The following is a 27,109-nucleotide window of genomic DNA, read 5'->3' on the forward strand; positions in this document are numbered from 1 at the left end:
ATGGAAAACGCAAAAAGAAGGACGTACCGAACCGTTTTTCCTCAGTGGAAGTTGGTGTTCCTCTCAACCCATTGTTGTCTTTACAAGAAAAGAGGCAATAATACGTCATGACAGTGATTAACTCTTGGTATAAACATAATTAGATTAGAATGAGTGATAGAACTAAAGGGCAAAACAAAACAGGAGTTGGTAAACTGATAGTGCTGATGACGGTCGCGGCCGCACGTGTGGGAGCAACAAAAAGTTTCCAAAACCTTAAATAAACATCTCGGTATCGCTGCTCCGGTGAAGCATTAATGCAAACAGACAGACGTTACAGTGTGATTTATTTGGTAGAAGGAAAAAGCTTTGGGTTGTGTTGAAAGTACACACACACACATATCATCACAACCCCATATATCACACTCACAGACTCACTTGCAGTGTTTTAATAGCACACAGTCACACACACACACACACATCCACTCTGGTATTCCTTTGGATCTCCTGGCCTTGTCCTCTTTGTAAGTTCCAGGGTCGAGCAGCAAGTGACCCAGTCATCCATCAACACGACGATGCTCCTAAACTTCCTCTATGAGGGTTATAAGGGTCTAAGGGATTCCTCGTACGTCTCCTCCTCGTCTATATTTGTCTTTCTTCTCGCTCGCTCTTTGCCTCTTCTCGACACGTCCATATAATCTGCTGAGAAAGAGGGACGCGGAGCTCGAGAGTGTCTTATTTTCCCTCGTTTTATCTCGTTGTGTACGACACGGATCGCCTCTGTTCAAATCAACAGTGGGGACTGTGAGATTTGAATGTTAGGAATTCAAAAAGGAGGCTGCTGCTGCTGGGACACTGATATCTGCGTGATGTGAAAGGTTATGGGGAAATTAATTAATTACACTGTAAAAACAGCCTTATTAAAAGAATACGTAGAACAAAAAGAAGATGTTGCGCTTTATTTTGAAGCAAAGATATTCTGTCAGGTCAGAAAAAAGGAGTTTTCCTTTCCGTTATGCAAACCATTGTTTTAGCTTGTTTCTGGTCATTAAGGCTTAAAGCAATCTATGGAATCTGATTTTTATTGGGTTATTTTTGTCGTGCAAAACTTGCATGCGGATATTATGGAAAAAAAAAAAAAGGTATGAAACTTCTTTTACTTTCTGGAAACTCAGTTTTTGCTGTGCACATTCTGCAAAATAGAGGCCACGTTGTAGTTTCTTCCTCTGTGTTAGTTCCTCAGTGCATCATGATGATTAAAGTTATGGGGGAATTAATGAAAATATCACTGGAAAAACAGCCCTGAGTAAAAGAATACTTAGAACTTTGAGCAATAACAAGACAAAATGGGCCAACATTTCATAAAGTTGTACTTTATTTAAACGCAAAGACATTCTGTCAGGTCAGAAATGTTTATGTAAAAAAAGAGTCTTAATTTCCTTTATGCAAACTATTGTTTTAGCTTGTTTCTGGTTATTAAGTCTTAAAGCAATCTATAAAATCTGAGATTTTTTTCAAAATTGGGTTATTTTTGTCATGCAAAACTTGCACGCTCATAGTATTTTACTTTCTAGGCTAAAAAATAAGACTTCTTTTACTTTCTGGAAACTCAGTTTTTGCAGTGCACATTCTGCAAAATAGAGGCCACATTGTAGTTGACATGACTAAAGTTATGGGGGAAATTAATGAAATATCACTGTAAAAACAGCCCTGAGTAAAAGAATATTTAGAACTTTGAGCAATAACAAGATAAAATGGGCCAATATTTTGCACTTTTTAACACAAAGACATTCTGTTAGGTCAGAAATGTTTATGTAAAAAGACTTTATGCAACCATTTCAGCCTGTTTCTGGTCATTAAGGCTTAAAGCAATCTATATAAATTAGGATATTTATGTCGTGCAAAACTTGCATGCTGATATTATTTTTCATTATCAGCAAAAAAAAGAAAAAAAGAAATAAGACTTCTTTTACTTTCTGGAAACTCAGGTTTTGCTGTGCACATTCTGCAAAATAGAGGCCACATTGTAGTGTATTCCTCAGTGTTAGTTCCTTAGTGCAGTGAACTTAAGAAACACACTTTTTTTGCACTCCCACACACACACAGAGAGGACGAGTGGACTCAGGGTATTAAATGCAATCACACGAACATGTGTCCCATGTGCATATTTTGGAATCCTTGCACCACACGTGCACACTCTGCACACAACCTCTGCTCCACGACAAACAAGCCGTGCACAGAGGTTTTTTTTTTTAATTTTCTCCATCCCTCTTTCTCTCTCTCTCTTTCTCTTCCACCACCATTTTTCTCCGTTTTTCTCCAACTTTTTATGTGCGCATGCGTGCATACGATATCTGCTGGATTAAGAAGAGTAATGCCCTGATCCTCTCACAAAACTAGGCCACCGCTGCATGTTACGCAGTGAGATTCCCCCCCTGCACGAGAAAACTGCATCGCTGTTGCCGTGTCATCTAAGGCGACAGGACAACAATACAACAACAATAACAACAACAACAGGGTGCTTCTTCTTATCTGCTGACTGTCGTTTTGCGCCCCAAAAAACAACAAGCTGTCATCCCGATACCGGCAGCTTCGAGGTATCGATGATGATTCCGCAGCTGAAATACAACGTCGTCGTCGTCTCCGCGTACCTCGGAGGCTGCAGTGGGACAGAGACGCTGCTGAGTCGCAGGCTTTCGCTTTAGTCAGCAGACTCTGTGCAGTTTCAAACCGAGCCGGAGTGGTTTAGAGTTCTGCTCGGAGTGAGCGTTCGGTAATGTGAAACCCTTTAGCCTCGGCGTGTCTCACATCATTCACGTGTTGTAAAAGCGCCGCATTCACAAGTGTGTTTTTCCCTAAAGGGAAATAAATACAACCAGGATGTCGATAAAAAAGAGAAAAGTCAAGCAGTCGCTCACTCCCTTCACTAAATACGTGACATTTTCATACGTGACATACGTTAAAAAGCCCGCGTTACCATGGAAGCACAGTTGCACTTGCTTACTCGTTTGACTGATTGACCCGTCAACGTTCTGCTGAGGTGCCAGCGCTCAGCTGAGGCCTTCAGGCAAACTGCGATTGGAAAGTGGAGTGGGATAATCTCAGACAATGACGGCACAATACCTTTGCTTTCTTTAGGAGCCCTTGAGCAAAGCACCAAATGTCAGCGTTTCATTTCGCTCTTCCTGAATAGGTGCTGAGTTCAGGTTTTTTTGTATTTATAGCTTCAATACCCATTTTGTTAACACTTTAGATTAGAGAACACGTCTTCACCATTAAGTAGGTGCTTACTTACATAAAAAGTAGCATACTAGCCCTTTATTAGTAATCATTAAGCATGTATTAACACCTATTCTACCTCTAATATGACATGAATTAAGTTTTTTCCTACATAAGGTGTTAATACGTGCTTAATATTGACTAATAAAGGGCTAGTATGTGACTTATATGCATGTTAGTAATGTGCAGCCACTGACCTGGTCCATGTCCTTAGATATAAGAAGATAAACCATCCTGAATACATGCAATATCCTTTACTGTAAAAGTGATTTCAGGCATTTGAGTTAAGAATGTGTGTTTAGGTTACATATATGCACAGTTTGCCAATGTAAATAGGCTTGTTTATGGTCTGATTTATATGTTTATACACGACCAAAGGTTGGGGTCACCTATACAATTTTTGTTGTGTTTTCCATTAAAAGTCAGACTTTTATTCATCAAAAGAGTTGCAAAATGAATAGAAAATATTGCTTATAAAATATAACATCATTGCACAAGGGTTTTCTAATCATCCAATAGCCTTCTTCTTTTACTTCAAAAATAAGGACATTTCTAAGTGAGCCCAAACTTTTGAACGGTAGTGTATATATATATATGTATATATATACATATATATATATACATATATATATATGCAAGCTTGTGTAGTGGTAAGCTGTGACGAGATTAGATTGCGATTCACTAGAATGAGATCAAGCGGCGAGGTCGCAAAGGTCAAAGGTTTGTGGCCCCGGGGACGAGTTAAACGTGTGAAACAGAATCAAGCATTTGTTTTCACGCATGGCTCGTCTTTCTGTCCCGTGATTGATTGGCACTGCCTGATCCCTTTGCCCATAACCTCAGTATGAAATGTCAGAACGGCGGCATCGTACGCTCCGGGCCATTTTGTGACGGAGGCGCTGTGATGTTCCTCTGCAGGAGGGATAGAGGGATAGTGTGGTGATCCAATAACCGCGCGATGCCTTCCGGGGTTGCACTGGTCGTACTGGTTCGATTATCGCATTTGTTCTGAGAGATTTTCTATTCATAGAGTTCGATAGAAATCACTTAGCATAGCAATTCATTCAGTGATTGTGCACATTGTGTTAAAGGAAAGTGCATTCACTTTTTCCCTAATACCAGGGTATAAGGCCAGACAACATCATCACATTAAGGCTGAGGATAATTTAATCTCGGAGGTTTTTTCCTCCTCTGATAAATGGCTCAGTCTCTACCCTTAAGACACTGGGAGGGTCAATGTAGTTAGATAGTGTTTCTGTGTTTATTCAGTGTTTATTCATATAAAAGTCAACACAGAGGCTGAACATTACAATGACTAAGCAGTTGTTAGGGGTGTGAATGAAAACGGAGCAAAAACATAATGCTGTAACACTAATAATGCTGATATTGTCCTTTCATTTTCCCAAAAAGTGAACTAATTATCATCGCTTTCTAAAAACAATCCATGGTAAATTTATTGGATTGTATTAAAATGTTGTCTCCAGAGATAACTTATCTCGACTGTGGCATTAAACATTGAAAAATAAATAAAACATCTGCAGTAATTGAAGCGATTTGACAACGTCTGTCCATCAACTCTAGTGCTAATATTTCTCTGTAGACAGAAATGGGACACATCACAAGCATTTTCATCAAGTCGAATGTCAAATCCGTGCAAAATTTAACTGCCAATCACCCTGTCTTTGGTTATTTATTAACTGTTTTCTGTCTTTGAGGGCATTAAATCCACATGTGCCGTGTACTCTGACTCCCTTAATACGTTTCCCATCGTTATCCGTTAACATCAATCCTTGAATTAGGCTTCACAGAGGAAAACTCTACATGTCGACGAGAAAGGAAAAAACATACAGCAGCCGAAGACTAATTCTAACATAGCTGTGCATCCGTCCGTGAGTAACGGGATCTGACAGACAGTGAGCTTAGCATTCTGAGATTAGCTGCAGTGTTTCCCCCCCGATCCTGGTCCTCGGGGACCCCTGGGCCTGCATGTCTTAGATGTTTTCCCTGCTCCAGCACACCTGATTCAAATGAACGGGTAATTATCAGGCTTTTGCAGAGCCCGATGTTCAGCTGAGCATTCGAATCACATGCGGTGGACGAGGGCAACGTCTAAAACGCACAGACCAGGGGTCCCCGAGGACCAGGATTGGGGAAACGCTGGATTAGCAGGTAAAGAGGTCTGGATAGCGTTAGCTTAGCTCTGAGCCTGATGTCCAGCTGAGCATTTGAATCACATGCGGTGGACGAGGGCAACGTCTAAAACATGTAGGCCCAGGGGTCCCCAAAGACCAGGATTGGGGAATCACTGGATTAGCTGGTAAAGAGGTCTGAATAGCGTTAGCTTAGCTCTGAACCTTATGTTCAGCTGACCATTTGAATCACATGTGGTGGATGAGGGCAACGTCTAAAACATGCAGACCAGGGGTCCCAGAGGACCAGGATTGGGGAAACACTGGATTAGCAGGTTAAAGAGGACTGCTTAGTGTTAGCTTAGCTCTGAGCCTGATGTTCAGCTAACCATTTGAGTCATGTGAGGCGCACTCTTAGAAATAAGGGTTCCAAAAGTGTTCTTCTACATCGGCTGAGGTTCTACCTGGAACCATTTGGTTCTTGGTAGCACCAAAAAGGGTTCTCCTATGAGAACAAGCCGAAGAATCTTGGTTCAACGTAGCACTTTTATTTCTAAGAGTGTGGACGATCTATAGCATGCAGGCCAGGGAATAGCAGGTAAAGAGTACTGGATAGCGTTAGCTTAGCTTTGAGCCTGATGTTCAGCTAACCATTTGAATCACCTGCGATGGACGAGGGCAACGTCTAAAACGCGCAGACCAGGGGTCCCCGAGGACCCAGGATTGGCAGACAGGCTAGCGTTAGCTTAGCTCTAGCATAGCTGACCACTGGTCTATGAGTAATGTGCTGCGACCAGCACTGAGCAAACCCTCTGTTCGCCCTCATGGGAAGCTAGCGCTGACCCAGTAAAGCTGTGTACCCCAGTGGGCAGCAGCCCCATGTGTGTCTTCTAATGACCTGTGGACAAAAGAAGAACCCCCCCCCCCGCCCCCGTTTGATTAAATCTTCCCATTGTGTTGCGAACAAATTAACCCTGATTAACTCATTTGTCCGACCCCGGGGCAGCGCTGGTGGCTAAGTGGCATGCTAATTGGACGTGCATTACTGCAGGCAGTAAAAGCGCTTTTTATCCGACGCCACTGCATTAGTGTAAACATGATGTTGTTAAAGTGCTGCTTGGAAGCGTCAACTGGAAGTCGTCCAGCAAAGAAAAGACATGACAAGCAAAAGAAGAGAAGAGGGTTGTTCATTCATTCATTCATTCATTCATTCATTCATTCATTCATTCATCGTCTACAGCTTTATCCTCCACATGAGGAGGTAGAGAAACTTCAGACTCTAAAAACTTTGCGAACATGAAGTTATTGCACTTAATAGCTGCTCCTGCTTTAATTCTCAGTTTTGCCAAATGTTTTCCAATCATCACTTATTCACTTCAGACGGACTGCAGCTGTCTCTCCGCTCGTCGTCCGATTTCATCTCTCGCGGCGGAGCGGGGCGGCTGATAATTTGCTCTGAATGTGTCGTTTTGATGTTAATGTGTTTCAAGTAACGTCTCTGGCCGGCTGCCCCGCCGAGTCTTAAGGGCGACTATCATGGTCCTTGGCTCGGGGCCCCGGTATCGGCCTCATTCTTCAATTTGTCTGACAAGTCTGACTCAGTTCTCATTTGGAGAGTCATCAGCTAACCACCCACCACTACATAAAACACTGTGCAGCTGGATTCTTTCTTGGCAGTGTCTGTAAATTAGTCATTACATGCCTAACAACATGAGCGCACGCACACACACACACACACACACACACACACACAGACTGGGAGGAAAATGTGAGGCAGGCAGGCACAGATGCTTTGGCAAGTTGTACCAACATCCGGAGAAAAGCCTTGTCAGATCTGATCCAAACTTCACTGACACATACGCTCCACAAAGCTATTCATGCACACTAACAGACTTATATGTCCACACAAAGCCCCGGGATCATGAACATGTTTGAAGGGGGGACGACGCGCCTGATATCGATCTGATCAGGAAACTCAATGACCATCTATCCTCTTCCGTCTCTCAGGGGGTGAACCGCGATTCAACCTCCGAACAGAAATAACCAGACGTTCAGAGAGAAACAACCAACTGGCATTAACGTCTGCGTCTGCTTGTTGTGGGGAAAACATATTGTCGGTTTTAGATTTTTTACATTCAACACATTCTGTTTCGTGGTGTTTGTTTGGTGCAATTTCCCCCAATCTTAAAATACTTTGTAGTAATTCATCGTAAATCCCTGATGGTATGTGAGCAATTTACAAACTCAGTCTCTCACTTAGTTTTTTTGTGTCTTTAGCTTCACGTCTCAGTATTTGTCTTTTCAAAGTGCTAATTAGAGCTAAAACAATTAATCGATTGACCCTTTAGCTTCTTAAATGTGTCTCAGTTTCTTTGCTCCACAAAACAAAGAAATCATTCAAACTGAATGAATTTGGTTTGTGGACAAAACAAAGACATTGGAGAACATCGTTATTTCCAGGTTTGACAAACACTGATCAACATTTTATTTAAAAATGTTCTTTTTGCAGCTCTAGTGCTGATCAAATAAACCTCCGTCATAGGTTGTATTTTTAAAAGTCTACTCTCTATGTGTCCGTATATAACGTACGATTACGTTGGGTTTGATTTAGAAAAATCCGATCTTCTGACTAAATTGATGTCATTTTTGTGACATTATACCACATGTAATAGTAAAATAAGCATGGTAGATTCCTGGTAGATGGTAGATTCCTGTTAGGAACAATGGTGTATTCAGCGCAGATGTAGCAGAAAAATACGTCAGGCTTATTTTTGCAAGATCTTCTAGTCGAAGCCATTTCATTCACTTGTGATATATAAAAACAAAACAATTAGTCATAAGTTGGCACATGCAAAATCTTCAGAATGTGTTTATTGCAAGAAATATAAAGGAAATTTGCATCATATGACATCATATGAAAAAACCTGTACATGTAAACAAAAACAAATATGTAGATTTGTTCAGAAAGTTGACCTGATTGAGCAAAACTAAAAAAAATTTAAACAATAAATTTGGTGTTGACCAGAGATGGAAAAAGTACTAAAATGTTGTACTCAAGTAAAAGTACCAATACTTTGATGAAATATTACTCAAGTAGAAGTAAAAAAGTAGTTCATTTGAAATGTACTTTAAGTAAAAGTTACTTAGTTACTTTGCGTGGGGTGTCGCCCGGCGCGACACAGGATATTACATCACTTTTGACCACGCCCTCTATGTTCACGCGCCAGTGCTAATGCTAATCACATCATCATTCATCTGGTTCTGCTGTATATTTTCCCCCTGTAGGTCTTCATTGTGCTGAATCTTTATTTTTTACTCCCTAACGGATAGGATTTATAAAGTAACTAAGTACAATACTTGAGTCAATACGTACTCAAGTAAAATACAAAATCCTAAAATGCTAAATTTTAAATTGTACTTAAAAAATACAAAATACACAAAAAAAAGTATTCAATACGGTAACTTGAGTAAATGTATTTCGTTACTTTCCACCTCTGGTGTTGACCAGTGTTATCATTTGATCATTAAGGACAACATTGAGAAACAATCTTTCAAAAGTTTATGGCAAATGTCTTCAGCCGCCGACTCAAAAGTGATCCAAAGAGGGGAGCTGACTTTATAATCCCGGCCATCTGCTGTGGAGATCAGAGCTCACTGTATGGGGCGACCTTTATCTAGGCCGCCTTCCATACACACACACAGACACACAAACACACACAAACACACACACATCAGGGAGAAGATTGCAGCATCTAATTCCATCTAAATCTCTCTCCGTGCGCCCACTTAGTATTTCCCCATTCTCCTCCTCCGTGGGTCAAATTAAGGAAGAAGAGAGAGGCTGCAGGAGCTCTAAGCCCTTCTGAGAATTATCCAAATCCCTCGTCATTTTTTTTATTTTATTTCCGTGAAATAATAAAATGTGCAGGCACCCTATTTTTTTTAACTCTCAAATATGAGCCTGAACCCCCAACACGAAGACGAAGAGAGAAGAACAGGAGGGTGAATTTATTTTGGTTTGAAACGAGATGACGGCCATAAGAGGATGGGAGGAGGAGAGAAATAAAGGAGAAATTGTGAAATGTGAAGCCCCCCCCCCCCTTCATTAAGTCAGTCAATGTGACAGGAAGACTTATATAACACCCAAGAGATGGAGGGAGAAGATGGAGAAAGAGTAACAAGGAGGAGGATGAAAGAGAGAGAGAGAGAGAAGCTGTGGATGAAGAACTAAGAGTGGGGCAGAGAGAGATAAAGGGCTGAATATCCAGAAAAGTGAGAACCTTTAGATATTCAAATATTCAAAGACAGAGAGAAAGAGAGAGGGATGAGGACAGGAGAGAGAGAAAAAAAGCAATTGAAAGATCTCCCATGCCTTTTAGTACGGCTCTGCTGGCTTTACACTTTTCATTTGTTTGTGGGGGAGAGATTAGCAGAAGGATTAAGAAAGTGATTCTCCCACTCCTTATTCTCTTCTGTTTTCTCTCTATCTATCTATCTATCTCTCTCTCTATCTCTCTCTCTCTCTCAGACGGGCATACAAACATGTGCTCGCTCGCCCATCCCACACATGCACCTACTGCATGCAATAACTGACACATTAGTGTTAAACCATGATCATTATTTTTGTTAATCTGACAACAATTTTTGCTTAATTGCTTTATTATTCACATTTTTTAATATTTACATATATGTATATGTATACTTGTATACTGTATATATGAATATGTACGTGTGCATATAGATATATACGTGTGTATATATACATATATATGCACATATACATATTCATAATATACAGTATATATGATTACGTATGTGTGCATATATGTGTGTATATATATACACACATATGCACATATACATATTGATATATATACATATATACACACATATACATATATGCACATATACATATTCATAATATACTGTATATATGAATATGTATATGTGCATATATATGTGTATATACATTTATATGCACATATACATATTCATATATATACATTATATACACACATATATACATATATATGCACGTATACATATTCATGTATATATACACACACACACATGTATGTATATTAATCTTGGTCATCGTCTGTAGCAGTAAACTGAATGTTAAAAACAGGACATTTTGAGGGCTGTGGTTCTTGAGGTTTGACACAAACACAAATCAACATTTTTCCCCAACATTTTGTGGACAACATCACTTCATCCATCAACATTTAAACGGATGCTTGAAAACTAAATTGTTAGTTGCGGCCCTGCGACCACAGTCCAAACATTTTTAATTCACCAAAAAAAAAAAAAAAAAAATGCCGACGCTTGATGAACGATTGAAACGATTAATCAGTTATCTGACGAATCATTACATCGACAACACTGGCGTCGCCCCCTCATGAAGTTCATTGTTTTAGAGCGTAGGTTATAGTGCGGTTTATGTGTGTGGGCTTATGTAGCCTATAGGCCCTAGTTGCACATTACTGTGTGTTATTTATTTATTTTCTTTTCTCTCTGCACTTCATCCACCGCCCCTGAAGTAATTTTTACTGCTATACTGTGTACATGAAGTACATTCTCTGATGCATGTAGTGTTTTCTGCATTTTTTGGTTATGCAGGTGTGAAATGGTAAACACACACACACACACACACATTCTTGTACTTGCTGCATACTGAGGACTGGGTTGCTGGCAAAGTGAGGACCAGCATTTCCACTTTATAAATCAACACAATCACAAATATCTACTCCATGAATGACATCTACAAAGAACTACTGGTTGCAGTACCATAACATGTCTGCAGGTGGAGCCCCAGAGCAAAAAGGGCTGGAAAACTTTTTTTATTTTTATTTTTTTTATTTTTTTATTTTTGGTCCAAAATTTGACAAAAACGTCATACAATACTATGTCGACCAAAATTTTAAAAAAAAATTTGACAACAAATTTTTGGTCCAAAATTCGACAAAAACGTCATACTATACTATGTCGACCAAAATTAAAAAAAAATTTGACCAACATTTTTGGTCCAAAATTTGACAAAAAAGTCAAACTATGTCGTCTAAAATTTGAAAAAAATGTGAAAAAAAAAAATTGGTCCAAAATTTGACAAAAACTTCATACTATACTATGTGATCCAACAGTTGAAAAAAAAATTGAAAAAAATAATTTGGTCCAAAATCTGACAAAAAAGTCATACTATACTATGTCGTCCAAAATTTGAAAAAAAAATAGAAAAAAGAAATTTGTCCAAAATTTGACAAAAAAGTCATACTATACTATGTCGTCCAAAATTTGAAAAAAAAAATAGAAAAAAGAAATTTGTCCAAAATTTGACAAAAAAGTCATACTATGCTATGTCGTCCAAAATTTGATTTTTTTTTTTCTTGGACAAATTGAATATAGCATGTTATAGCAACCTAAGGAAGTGATTTCAATGAAAACAAAGTGAGGACCGGCCAAAATGTCCTCACTCCGTAAAAATGACCTCACTTTGTTGGTTAAAAACCCTCCCTGGTCCTCAGTATGCTGCAAGTACAAGAACACACACACACACACACACACTCTGAGGTAGATGTGTACAGATGCCAGTGAGGTGCAGAGGGGACCGGGCAGCTTGAGGCTCTCTGACGATGTTTGCCAGTACATCTGGCTCAGTCTCTCTGTCTGCCTCTTTCTCGTCTTCCCGTCACTTCTTTTGTTCATGTTTTATTTCTCCCTCACCCACTCAGCTCTCCATCTGTCTCTCTCTCTCTCTCTCCATATCTCACTGTTCTTCTGCTCTCCCCACTCTTTCAGCACTCTCGCTTTTTTTCCCCCTCTCCTTCTCCGAAAAACAGCTTTGCTCTCTCTCTCTGTCATCCCGTCCATTTTAACAGCAAAAAGCAATTTCTCTCCCTTTGTCATGGGGCAGATGGCAGTAAGCCCTTAAGTAGGGATTTTCTGGTTTGGCTGGAATGCCATTAGGCGAGCTCGGCGCTGTGACGTGCCGCGGCTGACGTGCCGAATCGTCCCCGATGTCATGATGTCGCAATCCGGAGAACGCCGCGCCGCCGATATTGTCGGCATCCGCGGAGCGAGGGGTTTAAGTAGTCATGTCAGGAGTAAGTCTTCATAAATCCTTTATAGTATGGACATATTAATCGTCTTTGGTGGCACGGTGGGGACAACGTGGTGGACATGCACACATACATGTCCAGACACAAAGCGGACACAAAGTAGCACATATAACTTAAACCTATAAGTGAAACCCTAAACTCAAGTCTTAACCTTGAAAGGTCTCTTAAAAACTCAACATGTCCTCACTTCCTTTGGTGCATAAATTATTTTCGGGTCCTCACAACGACATAAATACGAGCACACACACACTCACACATCTGGCATTCTCTTTTACATCCTTTTTTTTTCTCAGTTACAAAGTAGTTTTAAACATATGTGACCAGATTATTGCAGTACATAAAGAGGTATTCCGTGGGGTTTAAGTACAATAATCCATTGCATTATGTGCATACATACTATGTGTGTATACATGTGTATTGCATAAACACACACACAAACTGCTTCTGTTGTACAAAATACAGTTTTAACGTTGACTGAACTTCTCTCTCCCACACACAGCACCTCCCAGGTTCACACGAACCCCAGAGGACCAGACAGGAGTCCAGGGGGGAGTGGCTTCGTTTGTGTGTCAGGCCGCGGGGGATCCGCAGCCCAAGATCGTCTGGAACAAAAAAGGCAAAAAAGTCAGCAACCAGAGATTTGAGGTATGAGTTAGCACACCTTGTTATAACACTGATTCCTGCCCAGAGAAAGTGTCATTAGCATTTGTGTTAGGGCCAATTCCAATTCCTATCTTAACCCTCAATCTTAACTGGCCTCAAAACCAAGTGTTGAGGGTTATTTTGTACACTTAGAAATGGGACACCCCTTAAATGCAGATACGTCTTCAGACTGTAGGGGGCAGAATAACGCGAAAGCTGCGTCCAGTCTGTCAACTCCAAAAAAAGAAGAAGAAGAAGAAGAACACATTTACGTCAGGATTATTTATAACGATCCGTTTGTCAGTCAAGTTATTAGAGGTTGTCAGTTAGTTATAAGATGATACTCATACAAATATTCAGCTGACAGTTACCACACACCACGACTTATTGAAACGTAAACCATAGCAAACCATCGCTTGTCCGCAACCGGCCGGCTATTGACAAAAGATCGTAAAATAAAAAATAAATGTTACGCAACAATGACGTCAGTAATCCATAATCTGGGCCTAAACTAAGATAATACAATGGTTTTCATCATTTTTATATCTCTATTAACAAAGAAAATACTTCATTTGTAGCGTACTCGTTTCGCTGCTTTCGGCGCCATCTTTGTTATGTGAAAACACGCAATGCATTGTGGGTAGCCCTTGCTCCCAAGGGTGGTCTCGGAAAATCTCAATATTGAGGGCGATACAGCCCTTGAACTTGACCCTCAACTTAATTTCTAGCACTTGCACTAGAGGGAGCGCACATTTTTGAGATTGAGGAATTGTAATTCACCCTTAGTATTCCTATTATTTTCTGCTCATAAAACAAAAAAACAAAAAGCAATTCATCAAGCATCGCCTTGTCGTTTACGCTCACTCGTAAATACTCGCTGACATTTCCAAACGCGTGACATTTTATCGACTTAATAATTGAATCAAGAAGATGCAAAGGTGATGGATGACACTGTTGTTCCCCGTGTATGTTCCCGTTATCACGCGGCCCCTACCAGACGTTGTCGTGACTCTATTAGTTCCACGTGACGATGGCAAATTACGGCAAACTGAAGCGATCTTTGAGATCTCACAGATGCTTTAAATGAAACGGGGCGAGTCATTAAGGCGGTTAGTTACGCCACTGTGTTTCCTTTCATGACAAATCTGCGCGCCCTGATCATTAGTGCAATGAAAGGTGACTGTTAAGTCAATAATGAGGAGGTCGTGCTTTGATTTTTGCACATTAGACGGTTGTTTTCTGGAATTACAAGAACATAAAACGACCTGCGTTTCTTCATTTGTACTCCCAGAGGTTATACAACCTGGACTCCTTCATATGTCAGATGATGCCGTGGGCTCCACTATATGAGATTCTTATATGATCAACCTTATTAGTTTCCTGCAGGCGCTAACCTTTGATTTATTTCTCCACCTTCACTTCTCGCGTCGCTCTTCGATGGAGATGTTCGAACCAGAACTCTCTTCCGCCCGTTTCCGTGTCACCCTGAGCTCAGGGTGCTTTTTTCCCCGACTTTAATAAGTCTCGAGTTTTACCTCCCAGGTTTAAGTTCATCTTGCTGTCTTCCTGTTTGTGATTAAATCACTCGGGGAGATGTTTTTTTTTTTTTTAATCTAGCCCACGTATACTGTATTTTTCTGTCCCATCAGGAGTTACTGTGGGATTTGTTTTTATTGGATTTCAGTTCGGCGGGAACCTTCTCGGAAAAAACTCTGAAACCAGATGCAGTGCATGCATGAATTACACGTGTGCGGGAGCATTTAATATATACAATCCAATAACGTTGAAAGATGTGAATTTACTACATTTCCTTGGTATGAAAAGACCACGAGACATTTGTATTCTTACCAATTCCCTCCTAATTCGACGGCGGTGCCGCTGTAAATCTATTTTAATGTGTGTCGTGATTGATCCTGGACTGTTGATACAAGAATGCCCCGTGGCTGAGGATTAAACTAGACTACAGCTCTCACATATGTGAGGCGGGTTGTCCCCTTATTGAGTTAGAAACTTCAAAAACTTCTAAAATGAACTGTTGATCACTGACATACGAACACTGTCGAATGTAAAATAAATACCAGTAAGGGTTCAAGCGCTTGAGAAATCAAACCCCTGCATGTATACTGTACATAAACCACAATATAATATAATATCTGACAGAGGTTGAAGCTTTGATGAAAGCAGAAAGACATTATAGCAGATATGGAGGCTACATAACGCTTATTCAAAGTTGTATTACTACATTTTCCTTTTTGCTCCATTTTATTCTCCACCTCCTTTCGACCGTAAACTAACAGGTGCGGCTCAAAAACAAGAACTACACAACAGAGTATGATAAAAAAAATTAATGTACATTTCATCCGTCTAACGCAGGTGATAGAGTTTGACGACGGGTCCGGCTCTGTCCTGAGGATCCAGCCTCTGAGGACCCCGAGAGACGAGGCCGTTTACGAATGCCACGCCTCCAACTCTGCCGGAGAGATCACCGCTTCCACCAAACTCATGGTTCTTCGAGGTCAGTGTAGACCGTTAATAACATACGAAGCGTCTCTTTTAGGATTTAACGTATGCATACGTGATTAAAGATCACATAGAGTGGTCCTGTTGCACATATATGTTAGTTATGGAGGTATACTGTCATACATTAACTTGTTTTTATGGTCAAAAACCTCCTAGTTGTTGTAAACGAGCCGATTTCCCAGCCGCGAGACTTGAGACTCTCAACCCAGAAGTGACATAATCAGCACACCCGCTCTCAGAAACGCAGCTCCCCCCTCTGGAAAGGTGGATGCACTGCTACTCATTATCAAAACATTGTTTTAACAGTTTTTAAAAATAGCTTCTTCACGACTCCCCGCCGCAGTCCCTTTGACGACCTTTGACCCGGAGTCAGAAGACACTGTTGCTCGTGAAACACCTCCACAACGGACGTTATTCTTCTTCTGCGGTTCAATGTACGTAACCGGATGTGCCCGGACTAGTGCCCGGAGCAGGACGATCTGCTGTTCCGGAGAACCGCTGTTTACGTAACTATAACGGGATTTTCAGAGATCTCGCTGAGCCCCGAGATTACAATAAAACACAGCGTTCTCAGCAGGGGCTGAACTGTTTGTTTTCGAAATTTCAGGGCTTCGTAAACAAGGTAATGACGCAGATACACTCTTAAAAACAGCGTTAATAGGAACTTCCGGTCTAGGTCCGCTTTAATTCATTATTGATAAGAGTAGATGTAAGTAGATGTTTATTTATTTATTTTTGAATAGAGAATAAATGGTCTTCTTATGTGTGCAGACATTCATATGATCATACTCTATTACAGTCATTCATTAAGTGGTTATACACGCATGTGTAGTGAATATTAATAGTGGTAACTAAGCACTAAGTGGCATTTGCTGGCCTTTAAAACAGGGGAAGCTCATTTCAGGCCCGAGTATTTCTACATATATTCCATCCACTGACTCCCAGAGAAGCTGAGCTTCCCTGGAAGTGGAAGTTTTTTTTGCCACATTTATCCAATCAAGTAGCGCCGGCGCGTCTCACAGAGATGACGCAGAGCAGCTGAGCTTCCCTCTGGCTCTAATCACGTCACGCGAATGTGATTGCAAAACAATACGAATTTGACCGTTTATTTCATGACATTTTGGAGGAAGCAGAGCTTCTCTTGCTGTCGTAGAGCAATCACCTCTGCTACAGGAAGCACATACTGACATAATAATGTCCGGGCAGGAGGAATGTGTGCAAAAGTGTATTTATATACATTAGAAATAGGTTTTGGCAAGCCCCTCGCACATTCTGATTGATAAAGTTTAAAATTCCATTCAAAGCTCATCCTGGAAGCTCTTTTTTTAGTTGTTGTAGATGTGCGATATAAATATGCAAGTGTAAGCCGGAGTCTTACGGCCGCTGCAGACGCTTGTGTCAGTGTTAGCGAGAGAGAGAGAGAGAGAGAGCGAGAGAGTCCATTAATGCAGATAGCGATGTTAGTGTTAGTGGAGTCCATTAGGAGAACATTATGTACCGGGTAGTTTGAAGCTCAAGAGTGTCTTAGTGAGCGAAGCTGCTGGAGTGTGGATAATCACATTGCCTGCCTTTACAGTATATACTCGCGGGAAAAGGACGTGCTGCCTATTGTTTTACCATCGCTCTCCTTCTCTTACTCTCTCTCTCTCTCTCTCTCTGAGTCTGTCTGAGGGCTAATAAACACAGCGCTACAGCTCTTCCTACACACTCACTTCTTTTTCTGTCTCATCTATGTTTTTTGTCTCTCTAAGTTCCTCCCATTGCACTTTTATACACTTCCTTCCTTTCATATGCCTACTGTCTCTCTCTGTGTGTGTGTGTGTATGTGTGTGTGTGTGTGTGTGTGTGTGTGTGTCGCTGCACATTCTCTGAGGTCTACTTCACAGCAGCCCTCTAAATTATTTATCTCAGAACACTCTTTGCATCTTCTGTACTGTTCCATCCGTCCCTGTATCACATGGCTCTTTGCATGTGTCACCGAGCGTTGCATGTGTGCGTCTATTCTTGATTTTTTTCGCATGTGTCAAGAATGTCGCACACGTGCACGTACAAACAAAACATCCCCCTAATCTAATCTAAATCAGTCTTAGATTAGATTAGGGGGATGTTAGAATGTAGTTATTAGGCCTTTTCTTCTTCTCCTCTGAGGAGTCATTGTGTTGTGGATGAATGAGAGGCCACCTGGGAGCAACTAATAGCTCCAGATAGATTGTCAGTCCAAATGTCAGTGTGCACACACACACACACACACACAGGTAGATTGAGGACACACACACACACACACAGAGTCCTGTCATTCACGTGTCTCCGTCTCCCCTGGCTCTGCACAGACAGACGCAGCTCCAGTGACTGACTGACTGACAGACTGACTGACTGTCTGACAGCAGGGATTCAGTGTTAAGGTCAGGTGGCTTAATTACTGAGCGTTAATACCCGGCTAATTGAAATCTTAGCTCGCAGTCGATGTTTGCGCGATTGGCCGCGGCGCGAACTTGAGAGCAGAGTTCTGAGCCCTGTGCGCTGTATAATTCATGGCTGGGTTACAAAGTTGACGGTGAATCAGAGCATGTCTTTGGGGAAATAAAAAAAAAAAAAGGATGTGGTTTGAAAAAAAACAAAGTAGTAAATTAAAAAAAAATTAAGTTTTAACTAATTGCGCACATTTAAATATGTGCGGCTTTTTTCCCCGACAACTGGGGTCACGTAATTTAAACCACTTTATTTGAGGGGGAAAGAAAGTGAAATCAGTTATTTGGACCCACCACATCCTCAGTTTGTGGTGGGTCAAATGTGTAAATCTCATCCACTGACGGTTCTTTGAGAAACCGTACACTCTTAGAAATAAGGGTTCCAAAAGGGTTCTTCTACACAACTGAGATTCTACCTTGAACCAATTGCTTCTGAAAACACAAGTGGTAACACTAATGATTCCAGTAAGAACCATTTTGATCCAGAGAACCCTTTAAAACCCGTGTCCTGAATAAAGGGTTTTAAAAGGGTTCCAAAAAGGGTTCTCCTATGAGGACAAGCCAAAGAACCTTTTATGGTTCTACTAAGCACTTTTATTTCTAAGAGTGTATGAATAAATACACTCTTAGAAATAAAAATGCTAAGTAGAACCATAAGGGTTCCAAAAGGGTCCTTCTACAAGGGCTGAGGTTCTACCTGGAACCATTTGCTTCTGAAAAACCCTTTTCCCGAAGAAAGGGTTTTTCAAGGGTTCTTGGTGGAAACCAAAAAGGGTTCTCCTATGAGGACAAGCCGAAGAACCTTATATGGTTCTACTTAGCACTTTTATTTCTACAAAAATACACTCTTAGAAATAAGGGTTCCAAAAGGGTCCTTCTACAAGGGCTGTGGTTCTACCTGGAATTTGCTTCTGAACTCCAAAGGGGTTCCAGGTGGAACCTTTATAAAAAGGTTCTACCTGGAGCTAAAAAGGGTTCTCCTATGAGGACAAGCCGGAGAACCTTATATGGTTCTACTTAGCACCCTTATTTCTAAGAGTGTATTCAGTCATAGAGCAATATTAGCTTAGACCCAACAATGGTACTGTACCCAAACTTGTGAGGATTTGTTTAAGTATCAAAAGCTTTAAAACGGCGAGAGTTTGGTGAAATTGATGACGTGCAAACATCTCGTGCAACCGGTGTTTAGGTTTTTTTCTGCAAAAAATGAAGACACAAAGAAAGCTGCGTCCTCTCAAACGATGACGCAAGCTCAGATCACTGGATTGCGATGTATTATGCGAAGTATTAATCCGTCACGTTAATGTTGATCCCCCGCGTCAATATTGAGAGACAGAGACAGGTTTGTTTGCAGGTGCACGTACAACACAGCAGCCAGCTCGTTCTAGCGTTAGTTCCCATGATTATAAGGCCAGACTTTTGACTTGCAGGCTTCCCACATACACAGATGACAACCCCAGCGAGCAATGTGTGTGTGTGGATTTCATTTTGGGTCTGGTATAAAGAGGACAGTGTTCGCGCTGCAGTTCCCATGATTAGGAGACCAGGGTTTTTTTCTATGAGCTGTGAAATCATCTGGATCGCTCACAGTGGAAACATTGGAGTGGGAGCGCGTCCAAATGAAACAGTGGGATGTGTGGAAGGCTCCGTCAACAAGGGAGTTTAGGGTTACACATCTGCTCTGACCTCAGGGGGGTTCTCGACCGTCAGTGCTCAGCAACACACACACACACACACACACACACACACACATGGGGGGGACACACAGCTTTGTTCCAGCTACACTTTGGTATTGCTTACACCTGTCCCGGTAATGGATGGTGGAAGGCTAGCGTGTTTGCGTCTGTGTCTGTATTCCCGCTCTCACAAATGCAAGGAAATATGTATGATCTCAGGGAGTTTGCATTCTAACTCTCTTCATTGTCCCGACCCCAGGTAGATGAAATAGAATGCATTATTTGCAGCCTACGAGGGGCTGGCTTTGAAGTAAGCGTTTGCATAATGGAAGCGGAGGGATATCAGAATTGTTATGCTGTACGGCTCTCTTGTTCTTGTCTGTTTTTTCTCTTTGCTCATTCCCTTTGTTTTTCTCTCTGTCACTGCCTTTTATTCCCTTCTATTCTCTTTCGCCCTCCGTCACCGCTCGCCCCCCAAACACCTTCTTGTCATCTCTTGGTTTATCGTGGTCTGTTTCCATGTGTCGCGATTGATTGAAACCGGAGCTGTTAAAAGGCCACACATGCACTCGCCCAGCGTCTCGTGACCCGCCGGCTACGGTTCGATGGGCGAGCACCAGAATTAGCATCTCCTCGGCGAGGTTTCGGTGCTAGGATTTCCCGTTAATGAGGCTCTCTCTCTGTGTGCGGCCGAGGCGGATAACGTCACAGGGGATCGTAGAGTAAATATTAAAATAGATTGCCTTCCAGATCAGATGCATCTCCCGACACAGGCAGGAAACACGCGCTCCTTTGTCTCGCGTCGTTATCCACTTTTCATGAATGACTCACGAATCAGACGTTTTTAGAGTGCCGTTAAAAAATATACACACCTACGAGTGTGAATCTTATCGGTTTGACTGAGTTCTGTCGCCTCTGATCCGCCCCGTCCTCCGAGCGTAGTCCCCCCCCCCCCCCCGTCTTCTCTCGGCGTCTCCACGCTTGCCCACTGCCTTTGATTTTCCTTTATCGCGCTGGAAAAGACTCGTCATGTTTGATGTAATTGCCTCAGAAGTTTGCCGTATCACATTTTTGATACGCCGTCCCAAAAGGGGCCCCGAATCCCCCACGGATGATTATTATATTCTCATTTGATTTTTTTATGCAGTGAGAGGTGAAACTCTTCAAGAGCTGTGAGGGCTATAGATCCTGCTGGACAAAAAAAAACGTGTAGCGGGGGGGGGGGGGGGGGTTTCCCAGCAGAATAGAGTATTTGACTTTAGCATTGATTCCACTTTGACAAGCAAGTTGCCTAAGGGTTTATTGAAGTAGTTTGTCAGGTGAAATATAACGGTTACTTATTCTGATTGACCTCGCTGTTGGATCGCCTCGAGGCTCATGCAGAACATGTTTTGATTCTAGTCAGTTCACGGACTATTAAGCAGTTTCGCTGCGTTTCCTGTAGTGAGCCTTAGACTGTTTGTTGTGTTGTGTTGTGTCGTGTCGTGCGTCAGACTCACAATCGAACAGGCTTTCTTATTTCTTCTCTCACAAAAAAAGAGGTTACTGAATGTCAGGACGTTGATGTCTCGCTCACATCTGTGCAGTTAATTAAGACCCTGAAGCGATCCATCTTGGAATCCCATGGAATCAGGGTTGTGTCTCAGGATACTTTGAAGGACCATATTTAGACTTCCTCTGATGCGCTACAGTACATTTTTACACTTCTCACTATTTTTGTTTTATTGCATTTTTGGCGCTTTAAGGGCGGCTAACGTAAACGCACAATGTGTTTCCATGACGACTTGACTGGAAAAAGACGCGTGCGACGTCATGTTTTTTACGCGCCGCGGCACCGGAGTCCAGGCACCGTTTACCAACCGGTTAGCGTCGTTAGCTCCTTTAGTGCTGGTTAGCGTTAGCCTACAGTCGAACTGGAGCGGTCTGTTTATGGAACGAAAAGAGCAACAAATCACCAGTGTACCTGTTGTGCGTGTGTTTTTAAAGTTTAGCGTTACTTTAGAGACTCTTAACAAATCGCGAGTCACGTAAACATGACGTCACACGCGTCTTTTTCCGCTCAGTCGTCATGGAAACGCATTGTGCGTTAATGTGCGTTAACGTTGACGCCCACAACTAACAAAAACACACTGAAAATGAACCTATCTGGATCGAGAGACTGGTAGAAAACGTAATTTGATCTTCGCAAACAGAAATTAAGAGCATTTGGATTTGCATATAGAGAAAGGAAGTGGGATCTGATCACTGAAGACACGTTCCGACTATAATAATAAAAATTCTGCTGTGTTTGACTCGTGTTTTTTCGATTTTTCCAGAGGACCAGCTTCCCTCAGGGTTCCCCACCATAGACATGGGCCCCCAGCTGAAAGTGGTGGAGCGCTCTCGGACCGCCACCATGCTCTGTGCCGCTAGTGGCAACCCTGATCCAGAAATTACCTGGTTCAAGGATTTCCTGCCAGTCAACACGTCCAATAATAACGGACGAATCAAGCAGCTCCGCTCAGGTAAACGATGCCTTTATCCCTCCGTTCTTTCCCTTTCTCTTAAACCCCGGCTTTTATCTCCCCCCTCTTTTACTTTGCTATTTTCCCCCCTCTGCCTTTTCCCATCCCCAATTTTTATTTCTCTGCTCCCGCAAAAACCCTTCTGTTATTTTTGTCCTCGTTCACCCCCACTCTCTTATTGCTGTTCCACACCGTGGTTGCTGGCCGTGTTCCTCAGCTGCCCCTCTCTGCTGCTGCTGTGGTATGAGTTGACTGTGTAATGGTTGCCAACTCCCATCTGAACTCTTCCAGGCCTTTAAAAATGTGAACTCCCATCTTTTTTCTCCAAACTCTCTGAGGTCTTCCCGTGCACATCACCATCGCAAACGGGTTTTCACGTTTTCCAAAAAACACAATCAAATATTTGTGACGGTACAGATAGCTACATCATCGACTCTCTGTGACTGACAGAATTAGGAAGGTAAACCCAGGCGACGGTGGTGTGCACTGAGGAATTGGCCTCCCTAATATAGCTCACTGCTGTGACTAAATGATCAAATAACCTTTTTTTTTGTTTGTCCTTATTTCCTCGGAAAGTGTGTCTTCAAGACATGTTTTTGAGGAAATAATGCGGAAAGAAATTCCGTTCAGGTCAAGCAACTCCATCCATTTCAATCAATCGGTTTTGCTATAGCCACAGTAGTGTGTCAAATCCCAACGTTGTCGTAGCCTCCTCCCCTTCCCCATCCCCTCTCTGCTTCCAGGGACCAACTCTGGAACCAAAAACCCCCCCTTTTTCTTGTGATTGGACGACCAGCTCTCTGGCTTCTTCACCGATAACAACCTCTTGGCTTCTGTTTCTATGTTTTTTGTTAAGTCTCTGCCTCTACCACCCACTTCCTGCTTACACTCCCTATTTGACCTTTATTTTATGAATTAAAAAATAAATAAACAATGTAGATCTTTACAAACTGCTACAACGTAAAAATGTCAGATATCTTATTAGTGTTGTGATGATTAGAGAGTAGTCACAGTTCAGTGTAAATGCTCAGTATTCATGACTTCTTGGCCGCTCCAGTGCTTTTATAAGGTGTTTTCTACAAAGTCAACTCCTCTGTGTCACTAAAAGGGTTTCCCATTGTAATGCCATGTCTATGCTGTTTCTTTTCTCTTTGTATCTTTTTAACCACAGAGTCCTTTGGTAAGTGCTGCTGTTCCAAGGCCCCACACACACCCTCACTCTCTCCACCACCACTCTGTATATTTACACTAATGTTGTTGCTACTGTTGCTGCTGCCGCTGCTGCCGCTGCTCACCTTTACCAAACAAAAAAAAAAATGTTGAGGTGTTTTTAAAATGCATGGCATGCATTTTACTAACAGTCACACTCAAATATAATGTAACACACACACACACAGAAATACACTCTTATTATAGAGTTATACACTCTCACATCTTTGTCACCCCTGAGGTAGATGAACCTCACCCTCACCTGTGCACCTGCAGCTTCTCCACACCCAAAGAAAATGCAATAATTTCCTCCTCACACTCGCCTGTTTACTTTTCCACTTTCCCTTTCTCTTATTCAGTTAGTCTGTCCCTCCCTTTACTCACTCAGTCACTCACTTATTCACTCACTCACTCACTCACTGTCCTCTGTGCTGTATAAAGTTACCGGTCAATACCGCAGATGACTGTCAAGAAGACTGTTAAGAAAATCGATAGCTCCCAGGTTGCAGTCTGACTGTAGTACGGTGTTGTACTAAAACTTGGCGACAGTCATGTAAAAAACAAATGTATTGTTATTTTTATTTAACCTGTAATTAACCAGGAAAAGAGGTTAAATAAAACAATACAAATGTCAAATATAAATGAGGCTAGCAGTGCAGTAAATCCAATCTTCAATGCTCCAAACACTGTTGAACGTGCGTTAATTTATGGTATTTTGTAAGTATTTTAATTTCCAGTTTCCTGGTTTTATCAAAGCCTGCAATATTGGGCAAATTTAGTGTATGTTTAGGTTGATGTCCGAATATAAACAGAAACTAGATCTAAACCTGGTTTACACCTAATATAAACACAGAAACCAGATCTAAGCCTGGTTTATACCTAGTATAAACACAGAAACCAGATCTAAACCTGGTTTACACCTAATATAAACACAGAAACTAGATCTAAACCCGGTTTATACCTAATATAAACACAGAAACCAGATCTAAACCTGGTTTAGTCCCAATATTAACACAGAAACTAGATCTAAGCCTGGTTTACACCTAATATAAACACAGAAACTAGATCTAAGCCTGGTTTATACCTAATATAAACACAGAAACCAGATCTAAACCTGGTTTACACCAAATATAAACGCAGAAACTAGATCTAAACCAGGTTTATACCTAATATAAACACAGAAACCAGATCTAAACCTGATTTATACTTAATATAAACGCAGAAACTAGATCTAAACCAGGTTGATACCTAATATAAACACAGAAACTAGATCTAAACCCGGTTTATACCTAATATAAACACAGAAACCAGATCTAAACCTGGTTTAGTCCCAATATTAACACAGAAACTAGATCTAAGCCTGGTTTACACCTAATATAAACACAGAAACTAGATCTAAGCCTGGTTTATACCTAATATAAACACAGAAACCAGATCTAAACCTGGTTTACACCAAATATAAACGCAGAAACTAGATCTAAACCAGGTTTATACCTAATATAAACACAGAAACCAGATCTAAACCTGATTTATACTTAATATAAACGCAGAAACTAGATCTAAACCAGGTTGATACCTAATATAAACACAGAAACTAGATCTAAGCCTGGTTTACACCTAATTTAAACGCAGAAACTTGATCTATTGTACTTAGGGCCAATGTTTCAGTGTTGGACGGTGGATTTCTTTCTTCTTTTTATCCACAGTAAGTGTTAAATTGATTCCTCTGGTAGGATCTTGGTCTGTAAAGAAGGACCAGAGCAGATTTAGAATCAGTTCAACTCTATACTCATTTACTCTAAGTCTACTTACTTCTTAGCCAGCTGTGAACAAAACTCCGCTCCCGACGACCACATCTGCCCCTTTTCTACAAGTCAATGAAGTCAAATCGATAACCCATCTGGTTTTAGCTCCGTCACTGTCTGACACTCTGTCTCTCCAGAATAGAATCTAGTCTTTCTCTCCTCAGGCTTAATCTGCCTTCACTTATTCTGTCTTCTTCTTTGATGCCTCTTCTTCCTCTTACACTCTAAAGGATCTATATATTTTTCGAGTCCTTTCTCTCTAATTGGACTCTTTTCTTTTTCCAAGTTACTCCCTCCCAACATACACAAATCCCAGTCCCCCCCCCCAAATACCCGAACCCCAAACCCTTAAACTCCCCCTTCCCTCCCGTGCCCCTTTTCCTTCTGTGGTACTAACATTTTCTTCTTCTTCTCCTTCTCTAATCTCGTGCATTCATTGCCCACTCAGGTGGCACGCCCATACGAGGTAAGACCGCTGGGAGGATCAACATCACACGGTGGCCCGATTCCTTTTCAACCCCCCCCCCACAAAGTTTCCTGCTTGTCTCACAGATCTTGAAAAGCAGCTTTGTATGGGTTAATCAATACAGAGAGAGTCCAAGAGATTTAAGACTCTGCCGTTATCGATCATACCATCCAGCTGCTTCAGATCTACGGTGGGCTGGGGACAAGAGGGGGAATTGGAATTGAGCAAAGCAACTCATTATCCTATGATTTTAATCACTTCCCCTCTTCTCGTCCTCCATCCTCTCTCCATCCTCTCATCCTTCTCCACCTCAGCCTTCGACGATCACCCGATAGCACAGACGTCCATTGCTTTCCTCTTTGCCATACTGTGATTTCTCTTCAGTGTTCATCACTTTAACGTCATTTAGCTTCTTTAACATAGTCTTTGTCTCTGATCTAAAAGCATGGTGTGTTTTGTTTGTTTTTGCTTAGTTTTGAGGTCGGAAAGCAAACCATCACATTTTTAATAGCTTTTTTTTTATATATGACCCAATTTACTTTGCCTTTTTTCTTCTTTTTTTTTGGGGTCTTGACCCGGACTTGGCCCAGCCGTCTACCTTCTCTATATTTGCCCAATCAAACGTCCCAGTTTTGTTTTCCCCTCCCAGCTGTTATTATTCGCTCAGCCTGAAAAGTCCAGATGGCAAAGACTCAGACTGACACACACACACACACACACACACACACACACACATACAGAAACTCATAAACCTGCACACACGTACATTATTTCATGGTTTTTTACCATTTACTTTCTCTTTTCTCTCTCATTACCAATAAAAAGCCCCAAACAACCACTTTTTTGATAAAGTTTTAATGGGCGCTTTTTTTGCCTTACCACCCCCATCTTTAATCAATCCAAAAAACCTGGTTGACCTTTTTTTGACAGTTTTTCTATTTTCAGGCAGCGAGAAAGCACTGGTCCCTTCCCCGAGGCTTTGCGTATGTCGTTCCTATATTTTTTTTTTTTTGAAAATCTGTTGGCCGTGATGGAGGTCGGTTGATCTCTTTACCTCCTTAAATCACATCACACTCCTGATCCCACTGGTGGATCCGAAAGGGTTAGAGATGTCAATATATCAATATAATATATTATACTCCCTTAAATAACTGCTATCTCGATTTTCAGCAATTGTAAATAACATATTCTGTGTCTGGATTTCTCCACGTTTTGGCTGCTTTTGTGTCTTTGTTTCTGCCTTTTGCATGAAGACGACATTCTCTGTTTTTGTAGGTTTTGTATCAGAACCTTTTTTTTTTTCTTCTTCTTCTTTTT

General features: G+C 41.4%; 1 protein-coding gene across 1 annotated transcript in view; it reads left to right on the forward strand.

Annotated features, from left to right (window-relative positions):
- ptprdb (protein tyrosine phosphatase receptor type Db) overlaps positions 1-27,109 on the forward strand; it is a 94,762-nt gene that overhangs the window by 26,537 nt on the left and 41,116 nt on the right. Inside the window, exons 3-6 of the mRNA XM_083909209.1 lie at positions 13,002-13,147; positions 15,518-15,659; positions 22,124-22,312; positions 25,775-25,792. Coding sequence (XP_083765335.1) covers positions 13,002-13,147; positions 15,518-15,659; positions 22,124-22,312; positions 25,775-25,792 — 495 coding nt within the window. The remainder of the gene's footprint in view (positions 1-13,001; positions 13,148-15,517; positions 15,660-22,123; positions 22,313-25,774; positions 25,793-27,109) is intronic.

This window comes from Microchirus variegatus (assembly GCF_963457635.1).
Source record: "Microchirus variegatus genome assembly, chromosome: 23".
NCBI classification, from domain to species: domain Eukaryota; kingdom Metazoa; phylum Chordata; class Actinopteri; order Pleuronectiformes; family Soleidae; genus Microchirus; species Microchirus variegatus.